This window comes from Pezoporus occidentalis, unplaced genomic scaffold (assembly GCF_034315485.1).
Source record: "Pezoporus occidentalis ecotype Australia unplaced genomic scaffold, CSIRO_AGI_Poc_V1 ctg115, whole genome shotgun sequence".
NCBI classification, from domain to species: Eukaryota; Metazoa; Chordata; class Aves; order Psittaciformes; family Psittacidae; genus Pezoporus; species Pezoporus occidentalis.
Window position 1 is genome coordinate 4014291 of NW_026912940.1, and position 23005 is coordinate 4037295.

At 38.8% G+C, this 23005-nt stretch overlaps 1 protein-coding gene across 4 annotated transcripts in view; it reads right to left on the reverse strand.

Moving 5' to 3' along the window:
- Window positions 1-1269: 1269 nt before the first annotated feature.
- FLRT2 (fibronectin leucine rich transmembrane protein 2) overlaps window positions 1270-23005 on the reverse strand; it is a 59535-nt gene continuing 37799 nt past the window's right edge. For 2 of the 4 annotated variants that reach the window (XM_062639003.1, XM_062639022.1), the window contains one exon: window positions 1270-6974. In XM_062639003.1, the coding sequence (XP_062494987.1) occupies window positions 4562-6547 (1986 nt within the window). In that variant the 5' untranslated portion in view covers window positions 6548-6974 and the 3' untranslated portion in view covers window positions 1270-4561. The remainder of the gene's footprint in view (window positions 6975-23005) is intronic. The other 2 variants (XM_062638994.1, XM_062639013.1) reach the window with 1 other exon arrangement.

The following is a 23005-nucleotide window of genomic DNA, read 5'->3' on the forward strand; positions in this document are numbered from 1 at the left end:
TATGAAAGATCATCTTCAGGTATTTGGGACCAAGTGAAGATAACATTTTTTTTTAGAAGCTTATCTGTATCAGAATTCAGCTCTCATGAGGCACATATCCACAGAGCCCCAGTATAATATAATAAAATCTTGCCAAATCTCTTTTGTACTAGTTTTCCAGATGGACCACTAGCCAGCATCCTTTTAAAGAGCAAGACATTGTTTGCTGTACAAAAGTTTAATGCCAAATGCTTCAATATTGCCTGTAGTATCATTCGGGATATAACATGCCCTGTTCAGCAGAGTTCAGGGAAGGAGTGGTCATCAGCTTCCTAGGATTACCTCTGTGTTTAGAAGAGATCACCAGGCAAGATTTGATGAGGCTCAGAGCCAGTAAATTTTGGTTTTGGCACTCATTTCTATTTTGTTTTTCCACTGAGCTGGAAAGATAAGTCATAAGTAAAAGCATCATTCTCATGTTCTAAAGAAAATACTTTAATATCTCCATGTTAAATTTAAGGTGAAGGAGTACTATAAATGGAGAACTCAATGGGAATTAACCACTTCATTGTCAAAAGCTGAGACTGAACTTTCACTCCAATATAATTAATAAAGTGCCTTATGTAGACCCTTAAAAGAATAACACCACCACAATATGCATAAAGTTATTTTGTTTGCAAAATTAAAATCAATGCATTTCTCAGAGGGAGACATTTTCTCTCATGGAAAAATAAAATGATTGACAGAAAAATACAGTTGAGCTATTCTAGTAGCAAACAGCATATAAAACAGCTACTTCATTTTTCTGTTTTACTTGACATTCATCATAGTCCTTTATTGGCTTACAGGGAAAACTGCTAATAACTTTTCTGCCCAAAATAACCCAATCCCTAAATATTCTTATGAATAATAATATCTCCAATGAGAATGTGTTACCACAAAGTCCATGCATTTATCAGGTGTCTATTTCTGCCAGCAAAGCTACATGCAAGGAACACTTGTTACAGTGACAGAGCCTGTGAAAATGGGGACTTATTTGCAAGTAAGTCTTCAGAAGGAACCCAAGGACCCGGCAAAGCAGTATCACAACATATTAGTTGTGATACCGCTTTAATGTCATTTCACTTAAACTTTTAGTTTATTCCACTCACCAATCCTTTCTGTACATTTATGCCAGCTATTAATCGTATACAACAGAAGACGGGTGAGAATGTAAACCACTCATTTTCCTCCAGAGCCAATGAACCTATTCAATTCAGGACCTGGAAATGAACATTTTGGATAAGTGACTTCTGCTCTATAGCCTTTAGTTAATATCTGTGGTCAGACATTGGCACCAAGGGAAAATGATCCTAGTTTTATGAAGCCTAAGCAAAAACCTACTACTCTTAAACTTTATATCAACAAAAGATCATTGCCCATTTTTAATTCTGACTTGTTCCAAATACTTTACCTAGTGAAAATTGCCCATTACGTGTTCATCTAGTTGTGACCTGAAATGAAGTCTCAGCTGTTTGTGTGGCTGACACTTTGAAAAGTCCTGGACTCTATCCCAGGTTGAAATACACTAACCATTTCACAGGTGGATAGCAATTAGAACTGGGAGAAACATTCTTCAAATGAAACATATGACCTTTGAGTTGACTATGGCTGTGAAATTTTTAGACAATAGTTCCAGCTTTAAACATGAATTTTGGTATAAGTGGTTTGCTACTTTTTTTCAAAGGAGTATTTATAGAAAAGAGTATCCCATGCCAATATATATATATATTTCTTAACACTGAAAAGAAACATAAAATATGCTACCTTTAATTTTATTTTGATTTTTGATCTAAGTGAGTGATAGTCCACAAAGAGATATATATGTTTCATCATCTGAGATCAAAAAGAACTGTTTGTGGAAGCCTTCTGTTTTCACCCTGTTAGGACAGTAACCACATTTGTTATCAGTTTGAGCTTGTGGATCATTCACCTGCAGTATGGCTGAACTCCCTGAATAAGTCATTTGCTACAACTAAGGCGCCTAGCTCATTTTGAAACTATGGTATCCTGAGGACTAGAACAAAAGATGTTCATCAAGGAGGACAAAGATTCCTCCAGCACTAGTCACTGAAGTATGAAATTCTAGTAAATGCAAACTTTCAAAGGATGCCTTTTGAAATCGAACATACAGATAGTTATTTCAGTGAAATTAAATACTACATCCACACCCAATGAGAATCTCTGGCTCTATTTAATTTCAAACAAACTCCAGCATGCAATGGAAGCGTGCATAAGCACAACTATTTGCTGCTTGTCTTGTGGGCTTTGGCACTTAAAACATATTAAACAAACAAAACAAAAGTATCAACCTTTTCATCACAATCTTCAGTAACTAGGTCACAGAAAAAAAATGCTTTGCATAGACATTTCTACCTAGAATTATCCCATTTGAAATCATATGGCAGCCTTATATTTAGCAAAATTTCAGTGACTTTACTATTACAGTAGCCATACAGGTTTCCTAAAATACCTGTAATAGCTGGAAAAAATAACAAATATACAGAATATAGAGTGGAATTTCAAAATGTGATTGTAAAAGGTGTTGGGGGAAAGATTCTGCTTCTTACACAATGATTGTACTTTGCCATCAATCATAACTGGATTCATTTTGCCATTGCAGAAAATGAGTATTGCCATAGAAACTGCACACTCATAGACTGCTGGGTTTCAAGAATAGGTTGAGAGAAAGGAGCAAAGGAAAGGATTAAAACCCTCTCTCCCAACATAAGCAGCCTCATAAAGTGAAATGTCTATGCATTTCACAGTGAAAGTGCTTCAGCCTTTACTTCCAATCCACTTCTAACAACTTCTCTTTGTCCCTAGTTGGTCACTGTAAAAAGTCTTCTCTTTGGTTCCCTCAGGAAAGTTTTCTCTCTTTTCTCTTTGTTGTGAACTTTTGCTTGTCCACAAGCAAAAAAGTGAGCTGCATTTAAAAAACAAACTGAAAGAAATAAAGAATTAGATTTCACCACTGAGCTGGCAAGAAAAAGAGAGTTCTTAGCAGTCACAGAGTCAATGGAACTGCTGGAACATTATATAATTTTGAGAGCAGCAGCATGGTTTTAATACAAGCATGATGTTTCGCATAGTGCATGAAAAGCTCAAGGACTCAGAAGGTATTCCAGCCAAAGAATTTGAGCGAACAAAAAAGCAAATTCTAAGCCCACCTACTGCTTATAAAGCACAGATCATTGTGGAAAAGCTGAAGAGAAAAGAAAGGAAATTCAGAGGGACAGTGTGTACTTGTGTTCTCAACATTCCTCGGCTAATTGATTACTTAGTTAATGTTTGTCTCTGTATCCCTCTGAATAAGGGAGGAAAAAACAAACAAACAAATAGAATTTACACATTAATTTTCCCTGCTGAACATATTTCAGTTCATAATAGGCTTGGAGGCCTCTCCAACAATAAATAATTTTTAAAAGATCTTTCTTTTTTTCTCTGTTTGTTCACTGTTTGGTTTTGGATTTTTTTTTCCCCTACTTCTCCATACTGAACTCCAATCCCTAAATCAAATAAGGCTTGAACCACAAAAGTCAATAGAAACCTTTCCATTGGCATCATTTTTTGCACCATGTTTTCATCAATTTACACTTTTAGATTCCAAACTCTACATGAATACTGCAGAGCTGGGAGCTCACAGAATTTCATGCATTCAGGCTTTACCTGAACATGCTGTGTCAACAAATGCTGCTCTATTAAAGAGAGGTGCAACTTAATGACAGCTATCTGATACATACTGATAACCTTCATCTCCCACTGAGAAGGGTCAGAGAATGCCTAAAGCTTCTTAATCATAATGAAAAGCAGGAACAGTTTCTATCTTAAATGTATATAGTGTTGGGGGAGATTTTCAGAGTAGCTTTTGTAAATAGGAATCAAGGTCACTGAGTTTGACGCTGAGCTCTGTATACCTTTCCTATTCCAAGTATATTGGGAAAAAAATAATCAAAGAAGAACATAACCTGTTTGGTAGCACTCAGAACTCCAGTTTTCTGTTGGAGGTAGGAAATGCATAACTGACAAAGGGGAGCAGTATTTCCAATTGTTTGATGCTCAACAGTAACTGCTGGGTTCAAGTCAGAAGGATTGCACCCATTTTATCTGAATTGCTTTTTTCTGTTCCTAGTGTGACCCTGTTTTAATATGCACTTATTTTCCTGTACTACGGGACACCTAGAAACTTAACATCCTTCAGACAGCTTCGACAGCAAAGTGGTTAACGTTTGAAGAATGAGTCATTCTTTCATTTGCTATGACATGGGTTCTTATTGTACAACCCTGTACAGTACTTAGCAATATTTTTTAAAGATTTAAAAAGCAAAGAGTTATAAAACCATTTGCAATTGACTTGAAATAGAAAAGATAGCACTTTTTTTAAATCCCATTATATAGTACACCGTATAAATTACAGAGTATTCAAATGCATAAATGCATCTTTGTAACATTTATCAAATGTAATTTTCTCATTGTTGTTTGGGGGCTTATTCTTCCCAAAGTTTTTTCTCTTTGTCCTAGACACCCCCATCTCCCTTCACTATCACGTATGACAGTGCTCCAGGTCTGAGACATTGCTGTTGCAGTATCGCATATTGTTGGGGATGTGGCAGTCTGTGTAGTTAATGCCCCCGTTTGGGGTATAAATGGGCTGCAGTCTGAAATCTCCTTTAAGGAGCTGATCATTATTTAAGGAGACAATCTGGAAGCTGGTTTCCGTCATCTCCAGGATGGAGTTGTCCTTCTTGGTCCCTGCCTCGCAGTAGTCGTCTTTCCGACGACCCCGGTTGTATTTCCACTTCTGGGAGGTGTAACGCCCCTTTTTGTGCATGTGCCAGCAAAAAATGCTGAGCAGGACCACGAGGACAAATATCACTGCACCCCCAATCAACCCTGCCAGCAGAAATGGGGAGCCCAGGTTCTGAGAAGTCGTCTGCTCATGGCTGGAGGGGATGTTGCTGCCATTGCTCAAAAAGGAAGCCTTGGTTGTGGCTTCTGAACAGACAGTGTCTTCTCCAGTTTGGTAATTATTATAAGTATCCAGTGGAACCAAACAAATCCGATAGGTAGATTTGGGCTCCAGATTTACCAAACTTAAGTGCTGTTTCTCACCACTAACTATACGCTCCTGAACGATTCCTCCTACCAGACTATGGCCCATTTTAACCCATGTGAGTTTATATGCCATCACAGTAAAAAGAGACATCCAGTTAACTTGGATGCAAGTATCATTCACAAAATGGATGGAGAGTTGAATCCTTTCAGATATAGGAGGTGTCACCCTTTCTCTGTTCTCCCTGTCAGGCACAGTGGGGAGCGTGGCTATGGTGGGAGTGAGAGGATTGTATTTGCTACCTGGGGGAGGAAATGAGGTGGGAGCTAATGTAGTTGACATGGCTGTAGCTGGGACTGAGGTGATGATAAGTGGCAGACCAGGGGTGGTGGTGGGGCATGACAGCATATTCATATTGAGCTCCCTGACGGCCATACCTCGGACCTGCTCTGGTCCCTGGCACATAAAACCCCGTACATTGATGGAAGAAGGAATAAATTTGAGCCATTCAGTGACCCACTTAATACTGCAGTCACACAACCAGGGATTATTCCTTACAGTGAGTTGCTTCAGGTTGTGGAGATTATCAAATACCCCCTTTACCAACATCCGAAGTTGATTGTTGGAAATATCAAGACGTTCCAGCTTGTGGAGGTTTGAAAAGGCTGTAAGTGGTATATGGGTTATCTGGTTGTCCTGCAAGTAGAGCCTTAGCAGATGTGTACCTGGAAGATCGGGAGGAGGATAGGTCAGTGAATTCCGCACTATTGAGAATTCCTTGAGCTTGGAGAGGTGGCTGAAGGTACCTTCAGCTATGCCTTTATTAGTAAGAAGATTGCCATCCACTATCAGACGCTCCAGACTTGTAAGATTCTGGAAGGCCAGGTCTGAAATGACAGCAATTCGGTTTTCATCTACTCGAAGTTCTTGTAAGTCCACCGGAAGGCCTACTGGTACACTGCTTAAGTGATTCTTGGACAAGAACAGAAGCTTGAGGCTGATGGCTTCCTGGAATGCCCCATCCTCAACACCAACAGTGGAGATGGAGTTGTCATCCAGATGCAGCTCTTCCAGCTTCAAAAGCTGAGCAAGGGCAGCCCGAGAAATGGTCTGGATGTTGTTTTCCTGCAGGTGGAGAACCCTGACATTCTTGGGCAGGTTCATGGGGAATTCATCCAATTGGTTGCCATACAGGTAGACTGTGTGCACAGACTGGACATTGTGCAACTCTGCAGGAAATCCAGCATTATTAATTTGGTTATTATGGAGGTAGAGGACAGTTACACCCTCTGGTATCCCAAGAGGCACTGAGGTCAAGCTTCGCTCATTACAGTAGACAAAGTTTCGATCACAGCGGCACACTTTTGGGCAGGCCAAAGTTTTGGAGACCTGCACGTACAGCCCCAGGGAAAAGATAAGCCATGATTTCATGAGAACAGCCCAATCTGTGGGCCACATTGTAGTCCACAAGCCCATTTCTAATTTAAAGAAATAAAGTACCAAAGTGTTAAAGAACTGATAACAATAATGAAGCACATGTAGCAAAATCTCAGGTCATTAAAATTGGCTTCTATTCATGTCCAGTGTTCAGGCCAGAGTTAAAGTCTTGGAGGCTAAGTATAAAATAATCCTTTTATAATTGGTCTACCTCCTACTTTTGATAAGAAAGCCACAGTCTTATTAGCCAGGGTTACAAAGTTTGTTGCCTTCCTCCATGTGTGCTGAAACAAACAATAGCTGTGTCTTTGTGGGTGAGCAACAGGCTAATTTAAAGCTACCAAAAGTCTTCTGTGTATGAGTTGCTTGGAGGGATATTTCCTTTCAGTGAAGTTTGTTGGTGTTACACTCAGCCTTCTGAAGTCAGAAAAGTCTTCATATCAGCTATGTGCCAGATCTGGCCCGCCTGTAAAAGAAAAAAAAAGGAAAGAAAAAGCTGAATAGCATGAAATGTTTATTAGGGAAGATCAAGCCCATTGGAAGACTATTCTAAGGCTGTGCTCGTTATGTCTTTCTGGAAAAAAAAAGCAGCATTAATATTAAGCATTAGCTTAACATTACTGTTAAATAGTCTTGAAATGTATTTGAAATATATTTAATGTAAAGTCACTGCAGTGATTAAAGGACTTTCAGTGACTTCAGTGAAGGCTAGATCTATCACTTGTGTTTGCATATGGTATCTCCAGTCTTTGTTCTTGCACAGTTTGTTTCAAATCCTAAAACTAAAACATTTTAAAAACCTAAAATTAAACCATTTGACTAGAAATTTTTGTTCTTTTTTTTTTTTCTTTTGCAGAACCACTGACATCAGTTAATGCTATTCACTGATGCCTGACAGAGTAGACTCTGGACTGTATTATTTAATCATACTCTATGGTGTGGTTTTTTTCATTTCCTACCAGATTCTGGAATGTTCTTCATCTATTACTGTAATGCCATTCTCTATATTTTCTATCTTAATGCACACTGCCAGATTACTGCACCTCACTACAATGAATTAGGTTCTTACGAGGAGAGGCTTTTAAATAAGCACAGTAATCCACAACTACAAGATACCTTGATGTAAGGCATGCATTAGCTAAAACAATTATCTTGATACTGTTTCTGATGTGAGCTGTGCTGTCAACAGACTTCAGTATTAGCTTTGCAGTAAATAAAACAGGCCCACATCTGCTAAGTTACTGGTTTAGGATACCGGCTCAAACTACAGCAGTTTTGCAGGAGAGTACTTTTTTCAAGCCATAAAGGTTAAATGCTTCTTTTAATTCTGCTACACAGTTGTCTGTGAATGGCTACATAAGCAAATTTGTACAGATGATTTCTTCAACGTATATTTTCAGCTAAATGCAGTTTTTATCTTTTATGTTCCCAGCTACTATTTATTATTCAGATCTATAACCAAAGACATCCACCCTCTAAAGCATGCAATGAAAGGTACTGTATTGTGTGATGCTATCTTGTTATGTGTTGTTTCCAATGACTGAAAAAAAAAGTGTTGCATTTTACATGTTTGAACCTAATGAAGGATATAAATCTTGACAAGGACCAAGCATTTGTAGATCACAGCATCATAGAATGGTTAGGGTTGGAAAGGACCGTAAGATCATCTAGGTCGAAACCCTTGCTAGGGACAGAGACACCTCACACTAGACCATATCACTCAAGGCTCTGTCCAAACTCTGCCAGGGATGGAGCATTCACAACTTCCTTGAGCAGCCCATTCTGCTGCCTCACACCTCTCACAGTAAATAAAATTTTGCCTATATCTAATTTAAATACCCTCCATTTAAGATCTCAGGGTCTTGAATTGCGGTTACATAAGCATAGTGTTTTTCCAGATTTTGTTTACCCAGAACAAATCTCATTAGCTGGGATTTCAGGAAAATAGAATTTCAGTGAACAGAAATCATGCTTACAGATCTTCTTACTTTACTTAAGCAGTTTAAGCACTATTCATGTAATTCAGAAAGAAATGTAGTTCAGAAGTACATGAAAGTTTGTTCTTCAGCTACAGCTGTACAGCTTATAACATGTCCCAGACACTGCTTTTCAGAATCCGACGGACTGACAGGTTCAAAGTCTCAACTGTTGTAACCCTGCAATCTTGCACTTGCAGGTTAGTATAATTATTTGGACCATCATCAGGGCTCAGCCTCAGGGCTAGAACAGTTGGAGATAAGAAGTGAAACCCTGAAAAATCCTGTATCTTATCACTATGAATTAAAATGGTAAATGCATGCATACCGTAATACAGGCTATACTGTGTATTGTCCTTTTCTGGAAACAGTAAGATTAGCTACCACACTGCTCAAGGTTTTCTCTCTTACACATTTCAGTTAAGAGTAGTTTCAATTATGTAAGATGACGTGATTCTGTAGAGAAACTCTTAACAGGATTACAGTGTAACATGAGCCTAAGTGTGACAATTTATCTGCCTTTAATATGGCCTGGCTCCCATCTAGATCATACTGCTCTGATCTGTCATGACACTGTCTTTTTAAAATGAGAAAGGACAGGCAGAGCCTCCTCCGAGATGCTTAGGACCACACAGAGTAATAATAGTGGTTCTCTCGCTCCCTTGCATCATCAGAGAGAGACAGCCCCTAATAGGGCCAATACCCTGCACTGAGCTCTATTTTGACTGTAAGTCTGATTGATGATTAGGTTTTATTTGACTCCTGGGTATGACAGAAAGCCCAGCTGAGGATGTGCAGCTGCAGGCAGCTGCTCCTCCTGGTTTGCTGGAAATCTCCTGTGGAGGAAATGTGATATTAAAACTGATTTATGCATTCACCTTATTCTAGGATTCTGGCCAGACTACCTCTCACCTAGGTAGATATGACATCTGAATAAAAGATTTCAGTAATGATTCTAGCACAATGGGTCAAACACACAGCAGTTTAAAAGAGCTTTGACTGGATAGTCACCTAAGCATATTAGCACTTTGGAAGCTGGCACTCTGTAGTTTATCTCCTTTTTCTTATTACATGCATTTGACCTTAGAAATCTGTCAAAACTTTCCTATGGTTTTCTCCCCTCGTGATGGTGAGAAAGGGAGTCCTTTTATTAACATCAGTATCCTAATCTCCAACTATCAGTCCCTAATAAACAAGTACTATAAAACTCAGAAAATATGCATTGGTAGATACTGTTGATTGTATTAAGCAAGAGCAGAAGGACAACTCTAATTGGATATATATGGCTTCAGGGTTGAATGTGGTGTGCTAGAGGTAAAGAATGAGGAAACAAGGATACAACTGAATGCGTTTTAATATTTTTTTGGGGGGGAAAGCTTTACCTAAGTAGTCTTTTACAACTGTTTAATACTAATTCATAGTGGTGGTCACAGTTGCAGTATTTTTCAGCAAATCTCAGGGACCCTAATGCAAAAGTGAATTATGTTCCTGTGTTAGAAATATGCCCCTCAAACACATCAAAAAGATTGAAGAGCTGAACAAACTGATTTAAAGATCAGCTCTGTGAAGGAAAAGCATCTTATGCAAATTCCAGAAGGCTGGAAAATCTTAAACACTTTGTTCTTCAGCAAACTGCCAAAACTGGAGGCAACTAGAGTAAATGAGCTTTCCTCCCACCCCTGACATGCTGGCTCCATCAAGCAAGCTCTCCGTTTTCAATATTCTTACAAGAACTGAACTGAGTGTCTCTGCGAATGAACTGATCAGAGACAGAATTCTGGAAGTGGAGGAATTAAAGGCACTTTTTAGCTTTCATGATTTTAAGCCTTATGAGTTGACGCATAAACAGTAGATGGTAGTGACTTTGCTTATTGCGAAGCTGGAAAATTTTAATCCTCTAGGAAGAGAGGATGAGGGTAAGGGAATCTGTCACCATTAACTTTAAGAAATCAATTGGCAAATGCCTCAAAACACATCTGCCCATCTATTATCACCTTCATAATTTTGGTTTCTGTTTCCTTATCCTGTATACTTGATTTTTATTATTTCTCCCTATATCCTCCTTGGAGCATAAGCCACATCTTCCAAGCGTCTAGGACATTTCCTGTTTTCCTACAAGCCAAGATATTAAATCCCATTCGGATTTAAGGAATGATATAACTGTTGAGAAAAGCACATTGAAATGATGAGAACATATGCACATGTTTTAGGTGGCTATGTCTGAAACTTTGGCTTAGTAGTCTGAGTTCCTGACATCAATGGAAACGTACCCTTTCGTATCTTAAGAGTAGTTTCTGATCAACATTTTTATCTCACTATCTTTTTTCAAAACTGCCTTATTTAAGTTCCCTTTTGGCATGATTAATTCTAGCTGGAGAAGAACAATTCTGTCTTTGTGTACTTGATAACGATGTCGAATTTGCTTTTGTTCAACACTGGAACTGAAGAGCTCCTTTAGGAGATTTTGATTAAAGGTATTCAAAGGATGAAACATCTGGCTGCAAGTTGTGAACGCGAAGGTTTTATTAGTCTCCCCATCACTGGTCAGAATCATCCATCCAACTCCACGCTTTAGTCACCTTGCTGTGCACAGGCAAAAGAATTTAGCTTTAATAAACAAACATTTTTCAATAATTAATATATTACTGAAAATGCTACTCAATCATAAATTTGTGGTAGCTAGTTAAAAAACTCCAACAACCCACTAGCACCCTACTTACGGAACTCCTTCCTATCTCAGTGACCAGTATTGCCTCAGTGGCTGTGTCTGTGGCGTCTAAAGTAGCTTCCAAAGCTGCACACATGGCCATCGTCCCCACCTTTCATGCTGCAGTCTTCCAAACATGCAGTGCCAGGTTTATCACTCAAGGTCCCTGTGGCTGCCTGAGAAGACAATGTTCAGGGGAGATAACAGAGAATAAAGAGAGGAGTTACCATATGGAGGACGTACCACACGCTATTATAACGCAGGAGTTTTGCTGTGCTCCTGAAGCCAGGTTGTCTGTCTTCATTACTATTCCCATATATTATATTAACTCCATTATTTTTTTAAAGGTAATAAAATTAGCAATGCTTGGCTATTCTTTCCTTCAAGGAATCCTGAAAATAATCAACAACAGGTATTAGGAATCCAAGTTTTTTTTTTCTCTGATATCCAAACTACTCAGCACCACTTTTCCTAGCAAGCAGTTCATCCATTTATTGGACTATGAGGGCCACGCAACATAAACTGAAAGGCAAGTAAACACAAACGGTCACATCTATTCTTTTCAATACTATCAGTAAGTGACTCTCATTTAGCATAAAACCATTTGGCATAAATTTTCTTGGCTTTATTGCAGACCAAGGTCATAATCAAGTCATAATCTCACACTACATAATTATAATATACAGCTAAGTACAAGGCTACTATGTCTGGAATTGAATGATAACCAGAAACAAATCTAATTCTATTCTTCTGAAACCTAGTACAGAGTTTCTAGTACTTAAAAAAAATGCTTGTGTATTTCATCATCTGGTGACAAAAATAATTATGGAATAATACCTGGCAAATCCCTTTTTCTCACATAAATAGAGTTCACACCTACACATGAATAAACATACTGCTTTTTTTTAACTGATTAGGAGCCTCAAGTGATGGTTTACTGTTTGAACTTTGTCTTTAAAATTTGGTATGTGTCTATAATCTCTGTATCAAAGGCACTGAGAAAATGAATCAAAGGAACCAAAATGCTTTTACAGGAAGCCCTTTTACGTGTTTGCTTTTTGTGGCTGCTTCATAATTATGGTGTTTATTATGTAAGAAAAAGAGGTAAGGAGGAAGGAAGAAAGATGAAGAAGAAGAGAAAAAAACATCCTCAGTGCCCTCTCCTAAAGTGAATATTGATGTCAAGAGAATGATCGGTAGCTAGTACTAGAACGAAACCTTACTAAGTGTCTCTGTACACTGTTACAGGCACTATGACGTCTGTACGGACAGATTTTGTCAGAGAAAGATATTGCTGCCTTTGCAACACTGTTAGCAAAATGATTCAGCAAATGTACACAAATGGGCTCTTCCCCATGTGTTCTTTTCTACTCTGATCAGGATGTGTCTGGTTTTGCCTTTCAATTTGCACTTATAATTATTCTCAAAAGTTCAGATTAGGCAGCCTGCTGAAAGCAAGTGAAATGGATTTGGAACTGCCTTGGTGGAAGCAGAAGAAAGTTTAGAGAGTAGTACAGTCTTGCAGCAGTGGGTGTAAAGATGTCATTTACCGTTCTCTCCTCCTTGCTGTTCTCTAACCTTTCGCTCCTCCAAGCCTTTTATCTCTTTCCAGTTACATTCTTGCAAATTATTAAGCAGACACATTTCCCAGAAGGATGCAGGCTTCAGGAAATCCCTTTATAAAAGACATGCTATTATAATCAACAAAAGCTTTGCCTTTGCAAATTTGGGTCATGCACAGGTTCTTGTCGGTCAACAGGAATCTGACAGAGCCCAATTCCTGACCACCAGGAGGGGGAGCTAAGATAGAGGGAAACTTTCCCTCCTCTGAGCAAACGAATAAATGTGGGACTCTCTCTTCCCACTCTGTCCGCACACACACGTGCAGCACGTCTTCCTCATAGACGTCTGGGATCACCAGTGATATCTGGCTTGTTTGTCAGCATCTCTGTTGCATGCCTGACAAACCGTTTGAGCAGTATAGCACTTTGTTTCTGGGAAAATTAGTATTTCTATACTCTAAAAATGAGTATTATCCCCACCTTGAATTTTACTATTTCATAGTTCGAGACTATTTTTTACTTTTGGGTTACTGCAGAGTGCACTTACTGCATAGATATGAGAAGGCAGGCAAGAGAGGGGGGAAGAGAGTTAACAATAGAAAAAAAGAGAGGTTCATGAGAGCTACAGCTCAGACACAGCAGCTTTTTCTCCTGTACAGATTAGCAGATAACAGTGACAGGTCAAAAGAGAGAACAAACTACAAGACATAATCACTAGAGTGACCACTGTACTCCTGGAAGCAGGGCTGAAAAAACTACAAGAACAATGGCATTAATGCCTCAGGTGAAGCCATGAATTCAAGGCTGCCAGTCATGCTGCCCGGCACTGTGCTGTGCTACACATCCTACTCAGCTTCTCAGACTTGTCCAGAAGTGGGCACTGAAGTGCCAAAGTTCAGATGTGGAGAATACAGACTAATGTATCTTCATGCCTGCATTTATGTTAACAGCTATTATTTATGACAGAAGGCTACCCTCAAAACTTGATGCAACATAACTTCATCAAGACTGTATCACCTGTTCTCATGGTTTAAGCTCAGCCGTAAAGCACGCAGTCACTATCTCACTCTGCCCTCCCCCCCCCCCCCCCCCCCCACCCCTTTCCTTCCCCTCCTCCCAGAGGGATGGGGAGGAGAATCTAAAGAATGCAACTCCCACAGGTTGAGATAAGAACAGTCCAGTAACTAAGGTATAACACAAATCACTACTGCTACCACCAATAATAATAATGATGATAAAGGAAATAACAAGGGAAGAGAATACAACTGCTCACCACCCACAAACCGATAATACCGAGCCTGACTGAGCAGTGATCTAACACTTCCGGGTAACTGCCCCCAGGTCTACATCCTGGGCATGACGTGCTGTGGTATGGAATGCCACTTTGGCTAGTCTGGGTCAGGTGTCCTGTCTCTGCTTCCTCCTGGGTTCCCCTCCTCCTTGGCAGAGCATGAGACTCACAAAGTCCTAGGTCAGACTAAACAACTGAGCAGTAACTAAAAACATCAGTGTTATCAGCATTGTTCCCAGGCCGAAAGTCAAAAACACAGCACTGCCCCAGCTACTAAGAAGGAGAAAAATGAGTGCTACCGCTGAACCCAGGACACCTGTGATAATAAATCTCTGAGCCCAGAAATGTCTGTGTTTCCAGTCTGTGACAGAAAAATTCATCCTTGTTCTCAGACACAGATGTCCTATAGGTCAATATGATTTTTGTCATAGCCAATGTATGTCAAGGAAAATGGCTATTTTTACTAATAAAAAACAGAAATGAAAAATTATAGGAAAGACTATAGGACCTAATGGAAAACATCAAAGAAATAGCACATATACTACTGCAGGCCACATTAGTGGACACTGTTTTCAAATTTATCTTCCGGTTTGTGATACCACCCAGTCCAAACTGAATGCCTATCTGCACAGATTAATCTTGCATAGACTTTTTGCTATTGATCATTTCAGCTTCTGGAAGAACCAGAAGGAGATTTCTAGAAGTGGAAAACTGCTGAGAGCTTCTTGCCTGTGGAGTCCTGAATTCTAATACAGGAATCATCAAAACCTACTATTTCAGCTAATTGTAGCTGTCAAAGGTAATGAGGACACACATGGAAAATTAAAAAGCAAAATATTTAATTGCCTGTGCGCAAGCAGGTAGGACTCCATCAGAGAACACAAGGGAAAAGGAAACATGCAGAACTTCAGGTTTTTAACTAACATGAGCTTCTGAGTTGTGTAGGGCTTTAAGGCAGACCAAAGTCATTGATAGCTCAAGCATCTGTTTATAAGAAAATATCCCCGCTTTCATTACAAAACTGCTGATTGTTGGAAATTTACTCCAGATGGTGACAATCATGATATTTTCACTCTAGTGGGCAAAGAGGAACAGATGATCACCTCCAGGACTCATATCAAATTGAGTATTGCACCTACCAGAAAAGGGCTATTGGTGTCTTTATTAACCTTCCCCCAAGGCCTAGTCTAGTTTTTCAGCAGTCCAATGCTGTACTGTTCAAAACTTGACAAATCTTTTATACAGTAAGAACTATCTATTTAGTATGGAAGTGAATTAATTCCCTCTCTTTCATCACCAAAGAACTGATCTTGTATCTTAGGTAAAATATTTTTGATGGATCTCATCTAGGACCCCCAAATTTAGCGATGTACTATGTAATGATGTAAAGCTGGTTTGAGAAAGCTGGAAATGGCAGATGAAAAGTGTCTTACACAAGGAGCCGTCTGGAACATTTCAAACAAATGCATTTTAATTAAAATACATGATTTCACTGAAGCCAAAACCTTTCATGGAGATTTGCCAGCTTTGATTATGTTTTCAATAGGAAATATGCCTGAGGTCCAATGCTTTCTGATCATTTATGACCAGAGGCAAAGAGAGAAAAAATTATACAGGAAGACTAAAAACATTGACCTTTTTACCCAAAAGAAGATAAGTTTTGACACAGTTTCATTTGATGAAAGCATTCATAAAAGTGCTTACATTCCACACTTTAAAAGCATGAAAGTTTTGGAATTATCTGCCTGTGGACAGGTGCACTTAACATAGAAAAAGGGAAAAAAAAAACCAACATATTCTTTGGTTGATTTCTTGACCCTTTTCCAGGTGGCTTACAGCTTTCTGTAACAAAAATTAGACATGTCTGTTTGAGGAAAACTAATAATACTAAGCTAATTTAAAATAGTTCCCCTTTTGGAACACAAATGTTCTGTATTGTGTTTAGCATAATGCATTTTGTACTAACTAAAAATGAAGGCAACCTGCTGCTTCTTTGCAAGCAAATTTTTCCCTACCTATAAATTACTCTACATGGTGAAGCAAACAGTTTGCTTTTATCTAGAGGTATGTGGGCAGCCTGGCAAAACATCTCTGGATAATTCAAAAAAATCTGCTTTTAGTAACCTAAGTGACTAAACATTGCTTCTGTAGAGACCATATCTTGACACATTTTAAATGAGTTGCATGGTGCTACATTATTGATGAGATTTTGCATAGTGTCACATTATGTTGTGGGAAAGCATTCATTTATAGGGTCTCAGGCAAATAAGTGTGGGCTTTCTTCCTTATTTGTAGCATACAGCCCAGGGAGAAAATAGGGCACTAGCTGCCCCTCAATCTCTCAGGCACCTTGATACAAATAAAGCTGAAAGTGTCATCATATGTTCATCTTTCCAACAAAGCCAGATGGAGATCTCTCCTTCCTCTTTTAATATTACTTAGCATTCTGCTCCTTCACAGTACTATGAGCTACTCCATAAACACTCCTAAGGAGCTATCAAGAAAGATTAATAATGTTGTTTGCACCCTAAGTGCTTCAGAGATCTGCTGTGTATAGTGTAGTCACTAATGGGGCCACTGAACAAAAGATTTTACCCAACTAGAGCACAAATCTTGCTTATATGACACCTCCCCTATAACAGGCAAACAGAAGGTTGTCAAACAAATTTTTTAAATCATTACCATCAGATAGTCGGTTAACAGAAAAGGGGAAACGTATTAAAATGATTGATAACACCAAACTTCTGAAAACCCTATTCAGCTAAATAAATAAATTATTTATCAACTGCAGAATTTCTCAGCATTAGTACTGCCTGATAAGGGTCTGAGGATCTGGATTTCTTATCTTTTCCCAGTGATTCAATTACACTTTTCTGTACAGACAGGTGGAGAAAGTGCAATATTCTCACTACCTCAGGAATGACACCAGAGAATTTCATACAGGAAACACCTTATCCTCCCACATACAATCAGAATCAAAACTTTTATTTTGCAGCAATATAAAACACTAAAGATATACCAGTAGCTATTTTACAGCAGTACAAAAACATCAAGCATGTGGTGGTATTGTTTATTTGGACACCAGTAAAACCAGTAGTTCCCATTAGAGCACAGAAAGGAAAAAAACACCAGAGGCAATAGAGAGAACAGTGTGCCAAGGATATGGATCATTTATGGATTATTTTTTTTTGTTCAGTTACTTTTGTTTGGATTTTTTTCAATTCATTTCTTGCTCATTTTCACTCAGGATTCCAGTAACTCCATATGATAATAACTATTTTCAGTGAGAGGGTCCTGTTGTTCCTTTTTGGTATTAATGACCAAGCACATACCTTAAGAATGTACACATCTGAGGAATAAAAGCGTTGAGGGAAGTATGACAGGTGGTGGGATTAAGGAATTTGTTTGCTGCACTGGGGATGTGAATCACAACTCATGAGTCCTGACAAAGACCAAATGTTTTTGGCACTTTGCTCTGGTTTGATTCTCTTTTCGTGACAGAGTACAATGCTACCTTTCCCGAGCAGTCATTTAGATTTCCCATTTAGCTTCAAAGTTCTTTTAGAAAAGATGGCTACATGGGACTGCACAGAACACAGGGCAGCTTCAGTTTTAGGTATAAGCTGAAATAAAAGTAAGCTAGAAATAGCAAACAGACATTTCTAACCCAATGATTCTAAGCATGGAATTAAAACCACAAGAAGATCATGAGAAGTCTTAAGGGATCATAAGTAGTAAATAATGACAGTGTCAGCCAGCAAGAGCACTGTTCCTGCAGGATGAAGGAGCTGAGATTACATGTTTAAATGTTGGCTGCAACAGTTTCAGCAACTGCGGAACTACTAGCTGCCTTTAATTTCGGGCAGCAGCTCAGTTCCCTGGGGAAGAAAAGACAGAGCAGGAGAAGAAATGGTGTTTACATTTGCAGCTATGATTGAAGTCACTTCCCAGTCTTTCTCCTGCTCTACTCTTTCCTTGAAGAAGCAGAGATGCTGCCAACAAAGGGGTGCTCGAAGACAAAGGAGAGACAAATGGAATCATATTTCCGGAAGCTGGAAATGTGTTGTTCCAGCCAATTTTTTTCTGCCCCATGCTGATGGCTGCAGGACAGAATATTCTGTGAATAGTTTCACGGGGTACACAGCATCACAAGTCTTCTGACCATGAGCAGAAGAAAGAGGATACTGTGGTGGCAGTAAGCCTAATTTTCTCCACAACGTACAGAGTGACAGGAAAAAGCCTTCCATCTATGTGCGTTTATGAAGAAGCAGCTCTCAGCAGAATAAAACCCTGGTATTCAGTCCTACAGTTTCTGTCATTATATTTTCTCAATAACTGCTCTAAAACTTTTTATTAAACAGCTCTCCTAAGTTCATTTCACTTAGAAAGTTCAAAGCCTTCATGCAGAATGAATCCTGACAAACAGAGATGAGAGCACAGAAAGCAATTCATCTTTGGTTTTCCACTTCTCCCTTTGCCTTTGAGGTCTGTATGTGGTTGCAACAGTGAGATCAAAATTGTCAGCAGGCCCGCAAACAACACCTACCAGCAGCAGAGGAAAAAACAAGAGTCCTCTACCACTAATGCATCACACTGGGCAATCTTCAGCACTGTGCAGACAGCCAACAAGAGATTCGACCACCACTTAAACTCTCCTAATAGCTTTTAAGTGGGTCTTAAGAGGTGCATACGCCTCGAGCTGGCCTTCAGCCCAAAAGCAAATTCCATTTGACATGTGCCAAATCATTTCAGGCAGCAAGCTCCTTATCAATATGTGTCCTTGTGCTACTTTTCAGCACAGTTGCTATTGCAAGGAATCAGAGCACTATTCTTATCAGCATTTTGTGCTTATACAAAACTAGACATCTCAAATGAGTTCAGGATGGCAGAGAGGCAGTGTACAATAAAACCTGAGAGAGGGCCAGAGGGAGAAATATTTTTTTAGAAGTGAGACAGAGTTTTAAGATATTCTATATGCAGCAAAATATGCCTGCTCAAAAATGCAATTACTGTTTTCTTCTGTTTGCAGAGCATTCTATCTATTCAGGTCACTGCATGAATCAAGTAAGAGGACATGTTTTTTGTGTAGACCTTTGAGTACTTTAAATGGACCTCTTATGAAGATCTGCTAAGTGATCTGGGGGGTTTCCTGATGGGTTTTTTGTTTGGACTAAAAACTGAGGTAGGTGCCTAATGCAGGTATCTTTGTAAGCAGGGGAAATTTTGGATCTTGAACTACATCTACTCCAAAATTTTAGATACTAAAGACATAGGTCTTTATTTATATTTTTGCTAATAAGAGGTATATTTGTTGCAATCCACTGATGTAGGGTACAAAGCCAGTGTTAACTTTACCATCCAATCCATGGTATCTTCAGCAGTTTTACCTCTGGTAGCCTGTTCTGACCTCTACACAAACCTTTTGTGTAAGGGCTACAAAATAAGGGAGATAAAAAGCAAATGATCTTTGATGGTAAGGGTAATATTCCTATTGCATATACCTGTAACAGCAGGCATAGGCTTGCACCTTACTTTTTAATTTCATATTGGATAAATACATGAAAATGTAGAAGGAACAGATGAGGAAAACACTCAAAATCCTCTGCTTTATGGAGAGATGAATGACAGCATAGCCTATAAGCAGCCTGGAAAAAGGATTCTGAGAACTGGAGCAGCTGCAGATGTTCCTTTGGTTACACAAAGGAAATTTTCTTTTAGCACAAAGCCCTCTTTACTCCACCTCTCTCTTTGGGCTATTGCATCTGTGTTCTGTTATGCAGGACGTACAGTCTAGACAACAGAAGTGGCACTGAGGATTAGAATAAATATGAAGGGGTGAAGTCACCTGAGCCTTCACACACACACCCCTCTACCCCCTTTCAGATTGGATTTGGCAGGAATTTATCAGACATTTCACTCCAGATCTATCTAGACATCTCTGAACCATTACAGTGAATAGCTGACCTTAATTCAAAAAGTGGTGTGAAATAATAAAGGACTAAAATGAAACAGTTCCAGTTATTCCAGAGGATAACAGACTTACTGACTCCTAAGAGCTTGGATGAGCTCAGCCCACAGCAGTGAAGTTTATTTACTGTATAATATTATTTTAGAAATTCTTTCTTTGCTAGTTCAATCAAAATGAACTGCATTTCCTAATACCATATATCCTGAGAGATAGTGCCACATGCTCTATCCAAACATAGGCTTAAACTAACCCACCCTGGCAGCAATTACCTTCAAGGCTTTTGAAGCTCTTGGGAGATATTGCCCTTCTCTGTTCCAGCGAAGCAGAAAACCATCTTGTATTCAGCAGAAAAAAAATAAAAATAAAAAAATCTGTTTCCATATTCACTTAAAATATTTTAAGCACTAACCTTCCTCCCCTAAAAAATTAACTTAAATCTTCTGTGTAGGGCTTATATGAAGGAAGAAGGCTTGCTAAAGCAATAGTGTTCATTATTGTTACTAATAACCAACTACTTTTGAAGCACTGATTAAGGACTGAGCACTGACTGTTTAAACACAGTCATGTGGCTTTTCTGGTCATTTTCTGAGTTCAGTTCCTACAACTCATTGAGCTTCACTATAACCAAAGAAAATTGAAGGTGATTTACATAGGTACCTGTAGCAAATTAACTGTAAATTCACAGGCACCAGTTGTCACCTGGGAAGTTCCTGTCTCCCACTGCCTGACAACAAAGCACTGAATTAGGAAAATTCCTCTATGAAAATCGTATTTTTATTACCAAGAGCCACTGAGATTCATTAAAATTAGTAAGGTGCCTGTTTAAAACAGATAATACAAAGTACTCCTTTACACAGCAGATAGTGAAGTGAAATTTTCTGCCTGTCTGTAGTGCAGTTTTAGCAGGTTCAAAAAGGATTCCACAATTTCATGGTCTTTAAACAGGTACCCTTAAAGACAATAGGAATGGATGCACCCTCTAATATACAAACAACAATACGACAAATAGCAACTCCAACAATTTCCAATCTTTGCTGGGAACAAAGCACTGAGCTAGGTGCCTTGTTGCTCTGTTTCAGTTGGGAATTTCTTATGTTTTAGTGAAACATGTTTTACAGTCAGAACTAGGGACTGAGCACCACAGCAGATATATAAAATGTGTGGAACCTGTCCATTATACTTGTATAGTATTTAAGCTAGAAATTAAATACAGTGCCATCCTGTAGTGTATCTGATTGATAGCTTAAAAGTATTTGACACAGCTCGAATTCTGCATTTTGAAAATCTGGGTAGCTGCTAATGGTCATAAATATAATATTAACCTAAGGTGACCAGATAATGCAATCTCAAGCAACTATTATTTACTCAGCATTCTAGGAGCAAAAAAAAAAAATAAAAATGGGAGGCCTCACTGCTTTTATCTGCTTTTGAGGCCATGAGTTTGTAAGGTGAATACAAATATAAAATGGTAAAATGATGATGCAAAAATGTGCTTTCAGGGCTACAGGAAGTTCTAGGTCCCTAAATAAGAATGTCCTGCTTTAGCTTTAGAAGACTGGAAACTTCATAGAGTGAAGTAGTGACCACAGAGGGAACTGAAACATATTATCATGTTTTGGACTCTTCTCTTTAATGACCTCTGAATCTTTCCTGTAAAGAAATATCCAAGCCACAATGTCTGTATTTAGAATTGCACTGCCTTGAAGCTGAGACTATTCTCAATCTAGGGTTTCAGTTTGAACGCATCTGTAATTTTTATTTCCCTAAGCTTTGCATAAACACCTTTTTTTTTTCCCAATTCCATTTTTATTCTTTCTATGATATAGATGGGATCTTTCTTCTCAGTCTCCTGCCTAAAATTTGGTGAAAGAGGTCATTAAGCCAGCTGCTATATAAAGTCAATATAAAGTCTGTGAACTTGCTAGATTACATCTTTTACTTTTTGACTGCTGGGAAGGTTGTCAGAGTCTTTTGTAAAGACTTGCTCACTAGCTCACTTCACCTCCTTTGAGATACGGTATTTTGAAAGAGCCTCATCTTCCACTAACCTATAGAATCCATAACTTTGGTTATGCTTCAGGGTAAACAGAGATTAGCAAAAGTGTTAGTTCTTTCTAAATTTGATACTTTTCACAAATAAAATATCAGAATAAATAAAGTGATAAAAAGAAACAAAAGAACATGATTCTACAGCATTAACACAGCCATGAAGGTTGAAACATTGCTTTATTGCTAAAGGATAATTATATCCCATGATCTGTTGGGCATAGTCATACTTGTCATTGTATACATCATTACTCACTTTCTGATCACCCTTTCTAATCCAGACTAGGTCAGTATTATCCTGTGGTCAGTCATTAACATGGGTGATGAGTACAGTGAAAAATTAGGTGGCAACTTTAAGGCTATTCCTTAGTAGAGTTTGAAATAGTCTGAAGAAGTGGCAGTTGCATGTAAGACAGTTGTGTTTCTCTTTTCTGAGTCCAAACCTCTGATTAATTACAGAGCCAAGAGCAGTCAGGCATGCCTTTAAAAGGGGTGATTGGAGAGACTAGTGTCACTCCACTGATAGAAACAACTCTGCTCTTCAGGTTCTCTTCTTTGTGGACAGTTTTTTCTCTGACAAACTCTTTGGGTGAAAACTACCTTACAGTTGGAAGCAGTAGATAAAGACAGGATTGAAAAATGACACCATCCTCCTAATGACTGCAAGTAGAATACCCCTGTACCCAGAGAAGTTCTAAATGGTGTTAACACTACCATTAACTGCTGAAATAATTTTTCTAAGAAAAGCTGTCATTGCCTGCACAGCTGTTAGCATTCACATTGCAAGCACTATTCACATCCCTATAATCATGGACTTTTGCATTTCAGGGAAGAAAAGCTCAAGTTCTTCTGGACCCACAGGTTCCAGGAGATGGAGCCGTGAAAGAAATGCCAAGTATCTTAAGATTCACAACAAAATCAGAACTGGCATGGGTGCAAGTCATAGC